This window comes from Solanum stenotomum, chromosome 7, assembly GCF_019186545.1.
Source record: "Solanum stenotomum isolate F172 chromosome 7, ASM1918654v1, whole genome shotgun sequence".
NCBI lineage: Eukaryota > Viridiplantae > Streptophyta > Magnoliopsida > Solanales > Solanaceae > Solanum > Solanum stenotomum.
Window position 1 is genome coordinate 24,844,474 of NC_064288.1, and position 10,856 is coordinate 24,855,329.

The 10,856-nt window shown below is 34.7% G+C and overlaps 1 protein-coding gene across 1 annotated transcript; it reads left to right on the forward strand.

The window, feature by feature from the left end:
* Positions 1-3,909: 3,909 nt before the first annotated feature.
* On the forward strand, positions 3,910-9,008 carry LOC125869770 (glycosyltransferase-like KOBITO 1). The gene is made up of 7 exons (XM_049550209.1): positions 3,910-3,949; positions 4,225-4,238; positions 6,017-6,121; positions 6,198-6,332; positions 6,490-6,534; positions 6,928-7,115; positions 8,545-9,008. The coding sequence occupies exons 1-7, from the start codon at positions 3,910-3,912 to the stop codon at positions 8,663-8,665; spliced, it is 648 nt and encodes a 215-aa protein (XP_049406166.1). The 3' UTR covers positions 8,666-9,008.
* The last annotated feature ends 1,848 nt before the right edge of the window (positions 9,009-10,856 follow it).

Consider the following 10,856-nt stretch of genomic DNA (forward strand, 5'->3'; position numbering starts at 1 on the left):
GTGTGTTTGCGATGGTTGTGGAGGTGATGTTGATGCCAATGCCAAATATGGGGAGATATTTGGTGGTCCAACAAGTACAGAGGAAACTCAATTCGATACCTTATTATCTATAGAAATACAACAAGACATAGAGCAAGAGGATCAGACTTGTAATACTGAGGAGGTATTAGTCTTCAGAGAAAATCTAAAAGTGTAGCTAATGGTTATATGTCAGAGAATGGAGTTCCTGAAAATCATCTATCAACACAAGACACCAGAGACTATGGTTCGGATAGATGGTTTGAGAAATTAGTGAGAAGGCGTCAAAAGTCAGAGATTGATTTCACACGTACTCCAGAAATGTTGTTGAAGGAAGATGACTCAATGCCACTCAAATAATACTACATAAACTTGTACAAACAGTAAAACTCCATATATACACAGAAACAACATTAAAACATACTAGAAATAAACAATTATCTTATCACAAGTCGCAATGATAAAATAATTGGTATTATGTGTTGGCAGTTCTTGATGTCTAGTAAAGCTGGTCATAATGCACCTGTATTTGAGAAGTACCAGCAGAAAGCAAAGAACTTTATGTGTTCATGTCTTGCAAAGGGTGACAGAAATACCCAGAAAACTCCTGGAGGTCTCATCTATAGGCAAAGATGGAACAATATGTATTTTGTTACTAGTGTTGCATTCCTTGGCACTACTTATTCTGACTATTTGGCCTCTGCTGGTAAATACCTCAAGTGTTCTTCTGGTTCTGTTTCTCTGAATGAACTTCTCTCATTCTCTAAGTCTCAGGTAAAGATTTTAACTTTCATAGAGTGCTACAAGCCTTTATTATGATGATTCATCATAAATTGAAGCATGGAACTATGTGTTCTTGGTGAACTAATCATCATGTTTGATGTTGTTCCAGGTGGACTACATTCTTGGTGACAACCCGAGAGCAACAAGTTACATGTGGGGATATGGAAACAATAACCCAAGGCAAGTACACCACAGAGCCTTCTCCATTGTCTCGTTTAAGGTTAATCCTAGTTTTGTTAGCTGTCGGGCAGGCTATCCTACCTGGTATAATAGAAAGGCGAGTGATCCTAATCTCCTTACTGGTGCTCTTATTGGTGGACCTGATGCCTATGACAACTTCACTGATCAAAGAGATAACTATGAGCAAACTGAGCCTGCCACTTACAACAATGCTCCGTTGATCGGTGTGTTGGCAAGACTTCATGTTGGTCACAGCAGTTACAATCATTTCCTCCCAGGTACATTTTAGTGAATTAACATCTTTATATGAGTATTCCGAGGATTCATCATAAAATGACTAGTTTTAGCTAGCCATCCACCTAGTACAACTTGCTTGGGATTGAGATGTAGTAGTTGTTGTAGTACTAAAATCTTCGTATAACTCATTTAGTCTCAAGTTCTAACCTGTAATGGAGAAAATCCACTCAATGACACATCCAGTGAGCTAAATTTTACCAGACAATGAATTCTTACTCTTCTAAATGGTTCTGGCAGAGTAATTTGGTCCTCCGATTCCACTAGACATGGGCAAAATCAAGTAGCACAACTCCTTGATTCAGGCAATCTTGTTGTTTGATATGCAGCCGAGGATAAGCCTCAGAACTACCTGTGGCAAAGTTTTGACAATCCAGGTGACACAACTTTACCTGGAATGAAGGTTGGGATTAATCTGAAAACTAGTTTTCATCATTCCCTTTCGTCATGGAAGAGCACAAATGATCCTTCCATAGGTGAGTTTACCTGGACATTCGATACTGGTGGATTCCTGCAAACATTCATTATGAATGGTTTCATTGAACTCTACAGAGCTGGACCATGGAATGTCTGAGTCTTTCCTAATGCACCATCTCGTGACACATCTTGGAATGGTTATAACTATACATACTTATCTGATCCTAATGTAATATTATTCATGTATGAACTTACATGTATCTCTATCATTGCAAGGGTAGTGATGCAACTAAATAGATAACTAATATACGGATCAAGACTACAATGATCATTAGACCAGTTGACAATAATATGATAAATTAACACAGTTTATAATTTCACTATACCAACTGAAAAACAACAACAACAACCAGAACCAAAAGAAAAAAATGAGCACTTAGACTGGTAATGTGTACATGACGCGCAATTAACAGCTTGTCGATTAATCCATATTAAACAAGAAAGAAGAATTAGTTGATCTCGTGATCATATAAATGTTAGGATTTACGCAATTAAAATAAAATTCAAAATTTTAATGAAATTTTCTCTAACCTTTCGTGTGTGAACACCTGGAACAAGTGATGATGGTTGTTGACAATCTTTAAGTGGGTTATCAGGAACCTATTGCAAAAGAGGAAGACTATTATAATTAAGAGAAACTAAGTTTTCATCTAAAAAAAAGTATTTTTTTGTGAGCAACACAATTATTTCACCTGCTCTGATTTTAAATTTGCATCAATATTAATTCCCAAAGACTCTACATATGCTTGTATTTCTTCCTTCACTTTATCCGCTATAATTTCTTCCATATCCATTTTTGCTTCCGATAATTTTCTCTCCATCACTTCGTTATTCTCTTTTGCTTCCTCTTTCGCTTCTAGCAACTTTTTATCCATCGATTCCATCTCTTTTTTTGCTTCATACATTTTCTCTAACATTTTAATTTTCATAGCTGAGGTAGCTTTTTGAACTTCCATCTCAACCCTTGTATCAAAATCTCTTTTTTCAGTCTGAGATCGTTTATATACGGGCCATATACTAAGCTAGGAGATGCTCCTTTTCCTAGAGTTCAGACAATTCCATGAGTGTCTGATCCCATTACTTGGGAGTACAGATCATTAGGAGCACTTCCAGGGACATTNTTGAGTTTTGACCCGTTCTATAACTCATTACCGGACTTGACTCAAGCAAATTTGATTTGGGTTGGGTCTTGACCCGTTTGTTATCTTTACCCATTAAAAGATTCTATAATTGGGACTCGCCTGTACAACCTTAATTATTTGTTGTTTTTATGATAAATATATTTTTCTATTAAAAATTTACATTCAAAGGTTTCTGCTCAATTAGTTTAGCTAAGTCGCTTATTTTCAATTCTCCATTCTTATGCATTTATCTGATTTATGACTTGGAATTTTCACCCATGGTAACCTTAAGTCTCCTTGTTTGGTGGGAAAAAGTGTTGGGACTTTTGATGTTTTTGGGAAATGGAGATCAAAAAAGGTTTTTTCTCGGCCTTTGAGGAAGAGGTGGTGTGGGTTATCGTCAGGTAGGTCAGGAGCGATGAGTCCACCGAGAAGTGGGTCACCCATCACCTCTTTGCTTCGGACACTACTACATTTTAGGCCTAAGGTCACACTAAATCTGGACAACACTTGTAAAGTGTTGCCTAAAATATTTTTTGGTACGCTTTTAAAGCGTTGCCTTAATTTTTAGTTTTTGGCCACGATAACAATAGCAACACTTTTAAAGCATGCTCTTTAGTGGTATTGGCTACATTTATCAGTGTTGTCATATCATGATATAATTGGTGATACTTATTTACACATATGACTACACTTTTAAAGTGTGCTATTTTTATAATTCTAAAAACAACATTTTACAAGTGTAGCATTATAGTTTTTTCTAAAATTATCACTAAAATATTGTATTCCCTCCAATATATTTAACACTCCCTCCAATTTCTAATTGGCCAAAAAAAGAATTCATAAAGAAATAAAAAAGCTCACCACTATACGTTCTTGCCCCAGATCAAAATAGGAGTTGCTAAACCCTATTTCCCTCTCCTTCACATTTCCACCCATAAATTGTAACTTTGTCGAGAAAAAAGTTACAATTGTAAAAAAATCCATACAGAAAAAAGAAATCTTCAGCTTCTTCAAGAAGAAGACATGGATTGAAATGGCTAACAGAGACGCAGTTCCAAAAATTTTACCCAAAGGTGAGGAAAAAGATCCTCTTTTTCGACACCCCAAATTCTCAATTACTAGTTGTTTGTTGTTGGTTTTTCATTTTCTTGGATTAGTATTGAAAGAATTTATTTTGGGTTTACGTTAATGCAGTGAATCTTGATTGATCATGATGAGTACCAATCTTTCTTGGGTGTTTTTCATCAGTTTAATACATGTTCCTATGAGCTGATTGTTTAGATTCTTGATCACTGCTAATGAATTTCTGGAGAGTTGCTAAAGCTGTATTTCCCCCTTCTTTCTACAGATCTTGTTGTTACTGTACGTTTCTCTCTTCTTTGATGACGGATGGTAATTTCCCTACTTCTTCTAGGCCTTCATTTGGGAAACTGAAGAAACCGTTCGAAGAACTCTGACATCGTTTGGAGGAGTTGGGGAGTCTATGGTAGCGGATATGGGTTGTGGTGAAATATTTATCTGAAAGCTTGTAAATATCTCCAAAATTATCTATTTTCACACCGATTGAGTGATGTTGCTGGTGAGGTGAGCACATGAGGAACTTCACATTTCAAAGATTGTAAATATCACACAACTTTAACAATTTTGAACTCAAACCATTTGAAAGAGCTAAGATAAAATTTCATGAAAAATGGGGTGTCTAAGCTTCAAAGGGATGTTTCCTTTGCAATCTCATGAAATAGCACTAGAAAGTTTGAGTTAAAGTTTCATTGGATTCTAATTTCATTTACTTCGAAAGTCCTCGTGAGAATCCTTGGTGGTGGAATTATCTCCAGCAACTCGAGTTCAAGTTCGCTGCCCAAAAGGAGGTAGAATACTTTTAACTTTAGTTCGTTTAATTTCTGTTAGTTTTGAGTTTGCATTGTTCATCACCTTATTGGTTATTATGTGTTAAGATTGAGTGGTGTGGTAACAAAGTTTGCATTTATCGTGTGCGAAGTTTAGTCTACATGAAAAAGCTCTTAATTCTTTCGCTTGAGTGCTAGCTGATCATCTTTCCTCTATTCTGCTTCCAATGCCTACATTCATCTGTTCGCATCTCATATTTAAGTTATATGACTATTCATCTTATTGAATGTCACTGTTCGACCCTTGAGATAAGCTTATGTTTTAGAGTCGTTTGATGGATATTTTATACTGCCTTGCTTCAAGCAGTTGGTTGGAAAGTTGTGTTGATCGAGTGCTATAGTTCTTGAAGAGCTACTCGCTGAAGAACACGATTTCACAATTTCTTGTTGAAGACGCTTCACAGATGAACACGCCTCACTAAAATGCTTCATCACATTGAAAGGATTTTGATGGAATAGGGTTTATCAGGTAAGAAATTCTATAGTCGAAATTTTAGCTTTAGAGTTTTGATATTCTTGTGTATACGTTTGTGGGAAGTTGATAAATACATGTCTGCATTTGTTGAAAGCATATGGTTTGATTCTTTTCAACTTTTTCTTCCTGAAAGCAATTTTTCTTGGACTTATTTAGTTGGGTATTGAATTATTGTCTTAACACGTGTACTGTCATTAACTTGAAGCAAGCAACGTATACCATTTCATATGCAAAACAATAATAATCGAGTCTCTATGTCCTCTATTTCAGATCCATCTTTCTCACTCGTCCTCCATGCAAAGAATCATCAATTGCTTCAAACTCTTGCAACCATGGTATTAGATTCTTCAAAAATTGGGATAAAATTTACATGAATAACATAGAAAAGTAAGAACGACAAGCATAAGAAAAGATATAAGTTTGATTTCACACATGTAGTCTATTTATATTCTTCAACATCTGGTACATCTATTTATTTGTCAGAGATTTGTAAAGAAGGAACTTTCTTTTCTACAATCTTGACTTCTCTAATTTCAAAATTCCTGGAAAAGTTGAGGCATTTAATATCAGATGGTAATAGACTTTAATGAAGAAGTGATTATTCAAGTTACTAACTTAAATCAAACTAAATTTAGAGAGTGAAATTTTAGTATGGGCTAGTAGACATGCTATGTTCCCTATGTTTCATCTCAAATCTATATTGAGTGAGCTTATTATTTGATATACTGATAATATATAATGTCTTGGGTCCTATTCAGATTTGGAATGAAACGTGGCTGGCTGGATTCTTTTTCCAACCATGCAACCACGAGTTATTTGTCAAGCACACTCTTAACATGGAAATGGCCATCGTCATGGCAAGGGTATGATTGCAATAACTTCTTCTGTTTCCAGCTATGGTTACCTTTTGATCCACTTCATTGCCTTGTAAATTTACAGGAAGCTGGTGTGGACTGGATCATTCATCTTGATACTGATGAGCTAATGCATCCAGCTGGAACTAGTGAGTATTCTTTACGGAGACTTCTGGAAGATATACCTGAAGATGTTGACATGGTCGTATTTCCTAAATATGTAGGTCATATTTGAGATTGCTCTAGGTTGTCTTCTAACTCTGTCTAAGCATGTAATTACATGCACGAATAGTCAAAAAGCATGCATTTGCTTCGTTTTCATATTCTGCTGTCTTTTTTCTTGTTAATATCTTCTCTAATGATGACAAATATTTCAGGAGAGCAATGTTGAGAGAGATGATGTGAAGGAACCTTTTAGTGAAGTAAGATATCTTTTCACTGTATCCTTTTTTCTTATCTTTCAAGTTCTAGAGTTAAATTCAATCATTTGTCTAGGAATAGGTTTAGATTTTCTTGAAATAAATTTGGATAATTCTATTACCCAATACTTGAGAATGGAGCAACAACTAGTAGTCAAAGAGTCATCTCTTTCCTGACGAATGAAAATGAAGGTTGCGTTGGAGTTAGACATTGTGGAGGCAAGAAAGTAAAATTGTATCTTGCAAATATAAGTAGCTTGAGTGTTAGACCTTACTCTTTGTTTGTAGCAGCCAGAATTTCTTCGAGAAAGTTTGCGTAGTTTGTAATTTATTTTAATTATGCAACTCAAGTTCTTTTAGACTGTTTACCAGTAATACATATGTATCATGTGGTAGGTCTCGATGTTCAAGAAGAATTATGACCATCTCACAAAAGAAATGTACTTTGGAAACTACAAGGAAGCAACTCGTGGTAATCCTAACTACTGTTTGACTTACGGAAATGGTAAATCAGCTGCTCGAGTTCAAGGTCATCTGCGTTCTAATGGTGCTCATAGATGGCACAACTACATGAAAAGCCCAAAGTATGCTTGTTCTGTATGTTACTTGTTTTCCTTTTATCTCTATTTCGTTTCTTATTTATTCCCAGTCCTTCAAAAGGTATTTTGCGTGGTTCCTTCGATTTTATGCTTGTCTTGGTGTCTTCAGTAGAGTGTCTTGGTTTTGTTGGAGTTGAGTTTCCTCTTTTTCCATGCTTTGTTTGGTGCGACTGCTATCCTGATTTACTAGACCCCTCTTTGGAGTAGAGTGTATTGATCTTGTGTGATTGCGACTGCTACCTGTCTTGGTGTCTGCAGTAGAGTGTATTGATCTTGTGTGATTGTGACTCTGTTTTGCTAGAATTTGTTGTGTCATCTTCCCCCTTTTCCACCTTGATTTCAGCTTGATTGTTGGTACCCTGCCCCATAGGGGAAGTAAAACCAAAAAAGATATCTACTTTGACGTTTATGAGAATTCCACCAATTCCAGTTCTGCCTGGGTTCCCAAGAGAATATCTTGGGATATTTCTCTATCTAAATCTGTAGGAATTCTAGGAGCTCTAAGATAGATTAAAGCTACACCAAAAGTAAAACAAAGTTGAATTGTTGCAGCTGAATTGTTGAGCTCTAAGATAGATTAAATTAGAATTCTAGGAGCTCTAAGTTGCTTTTGTAACTCTGTTGCAGCTGAATTGATTTTCTTGTTGAATTGTTGGGCGTCTTATGAACCGCAATGGTATCTACTGCTACGTCGATTTATTGGGGGATGTAGAATTTAACACTCCTTAGCTGTAAAGTGGGACACTCTTTTAGGACTCGAGTACTTGCACTGAATTATCTCAGGATCAATCTCTGAGATTAGTCCTAGTAGAAGTGTCTGCTGAAATAAAATGTGAAATAGCTCTGCATTTTCCTATGTAGTAAGATAAAGATTTCTAGTTATGAGTATTTAATCATTTGGAGGTCAATCATCAGTAATTTCAGCTCATCTGGAAAGAAAATAACATAACAATTACATTTAATCTTACACTTGGCAGCAACTCATATACACTAGACCCATGAAGATACCCTTCTCACTTGTTTTAGAGAAGACTGCAATATTGCTTCCCTTTCATATTACCACTCTCTCAACTTCCACTTGCCAGTACTAGATAACCAAATAAATTTATTATAGTGATTTTTTTGTGATCGAAGTGACTTGATTGTATAAATATCTTTTACGATGTTAAGTAACTGTGCTGGTAAACTGAGTCTAAGGTGTGTGTGGTACTCCACACTTTTTCCTTTAGGAAGATGGAGGAAAAAAAGTAGTCAGAGACATGACGTTCAGGTCTCTTTTTTAGGTTATAGTAACTTAATACTTTTATTATACAAGACCCTTCACTCTAATAGAACTTCTAACTTTTATAACTGATGCAATTTGATTTGTTGTACATGGTTTGTTTTGATTGTTAATTTCTTTTTAAATGTATAGGGAAATGGAGGTGATCAAATTTGAAGGTTCGCCACAAGTCAATTTGATCTCATTGAAGTGGAAGTGGAAGTGGAAGATGAGCTTCGTCCTAATGGTGCTCATAGATGGCACAACTACATGAAAAGCCCAAAGCATTCTTGTTCTGCATGTTACTTGTTTTTCTTTTATTTCTATTTCGTTTCTTATTTATTCCCAGTCCTCCCAAAGGTATTTTGTGTGGTTCCTTCTATGCTTGTCTTGGTGTCTTCAGTAGAGTGCCTGGGTTCCCAAGAGAATACTTTGGGATTTTTCTCTATCTAAATCTGTAGGAATTCTAGGAGCTCTAAGATAGATTAAAGCTTCATCTGAAAGTTCCATGCTACACCAAAAGTAAAACAAAGTTGAATTGTTGCAGCTGAATTGTTGAGCTCTAAGATTGAAGTAGAATTCTAGGAGCTCTAAGATTGGAGCTCTAAGTTGCTTTTGAAACTCTGTTGCAGCTGAATTATTTTTGCTTGTTGAATTGTTGGGCATCTATATTGATCTTTCAATTACACATCCACTTTCATGAAATCTGAATAATGTTCTAGCTGCTGGGAGGAATCTGGAACCTGCAATCTGAAATTGTAATCTGTAATCTGCAATAATCTGAAATCTGTAATCTGCAATAATACTTTGATTCTATGCTTGTCTGGGTGTTTGCAGTAGAGTGTCTTGGGTTATAGTAACTTTATACTTTTTCCTTTAGGAAGATGGAGGGAAAAAAAAGCAAAAAGAGACATGAAGTTCATGTCTCTTTTTTGGGTTATAGTAACTTTATACTTTTATTATACTAGACCCTTCACTCCAACAAAACTTCCAACTTCTATAACTGTTGCAATTTGATTTGTTGTACATGGTTTGTTTTGATTGTTATTTTCTTTCTAAATGTGTAGGGAAATGGAGGTGATCAAATTTGAAGGATCGCCACAAGTCAATTTGATCTCATTGAAGTGGAAGTGGATAGTGAAGAGTTTTGAACTATTGTAAAAATTTGAATACATTATATTTGATTTTGAGAAATATATTCATTGCTAGAATATATGTTGAACTATTGTAAGAGTACTTTTTGAACTATTGTGTACACATATTTAGAATATTGCTTTATAAGTATGTGTATGTACACAGGACATACTATCTTTTGAAGTTTATTGCAAATATATATATTTGAATTACTTATTAGCTAATTTAATGTTTGAGATTATTTATTGCAAAACAATATTAGTGTTTTTTAATTAGACATTGTGGCATATAAATATTTTATAGCCAAAATAATATATTACCACACTTAAAAGTGTAGCCAAAGGACTGTAAATTGTGGTATGCACATGGGCAAGGACTACACTTCAAAGTGTTGTCATACATAAGATAGAAAAGGCAACACTTTAAAATCGGGGGCAATAAGGAAGCAAAGGCCACACTTGGCTTAGCTTATGGATTATAAATTTTAGCATGTACATAAGAAAATTACACTTAATGAGTGTTGTTGTAGATGAGATATAAAAGGCGACACTTTTAAAGTGTGACCAATAACAGCAGTTCAGGTACTTTAATGGTCGGATTTTAATTTATATATAGTGACTCTGGTAGTCAGCGAATGCGGACTGCTGTAGTCGACAAGTATTTTTCGACACTCAATCTGCCGACTACTCAAAAGTAGTTGGAAAGTCATTGAAAAACTACATTTTTCGACCAATTTTGAAGTCGGGAAACAACGAAATTCTAGTAGTGTAATATATTCGATATTTATTTAAAATGTCGCTATTTTAGCAACACTTTTGCTAAAAGTCGCTAAAATCAATGACATTTTACAACAAATGTCACTATTTTAGTGACATTTTTTCTAAATGTCACTAAAATCAATGACATTTTGCAGTAAATGTCATAACATATTCAACGTTTTTATTAAATGTCACTATTTAAGCGATATTTTTTCTAAATGTCACTAAAACCAATGACATTTTGTAATAAATGTCGTATTATATTCGACATTTGTAGCAAATGTCATCATTTAAATGACATTTTTGCTAAATGTCGCTAAAAACAACGACATTTTTCAATAAATGTCATTATTTTAGTGACATTTTACAACAAATGTCACTATTTTAGTGACATTTTTTCTAAATGTCACTAAAATCAATGACATTTTGCAGTAAATGTCATAACATATTCGACATTTATATTAAATGTCACTATTTAAGCGATATTTTTTCTAAATGTCACTAAAACCAATGACATTTTGTAATAAATGTCATATTATATTCGACATTTGTAGCAAATGTCATCATTTAAAT

Excerpts from the sequence above, each read along its gene's own strand:
- LOC125869770 (XM_049550209.1), top strand. The coding sequence starts at position 3,910 with ATGGCTAACAGAGACGCAGTTCCAAAAATTTTACCCAAAG. Across the intron at positions 6,122-6,197 it reads TGGCCATCGTCATGGCAAGG|GAAGCTGGTGTGGACTGGAT; the intron begins GTATGATTGCAA and ends GTAAATTTACAG. Across the intron at positions 6,333-6,489 it reads TGGTCGTATTTCCTAAATAT|GAGAGCAATGTTGAGAGAGA; the intron begins GTAGGTCATATT and ends CAAATATTTCAG.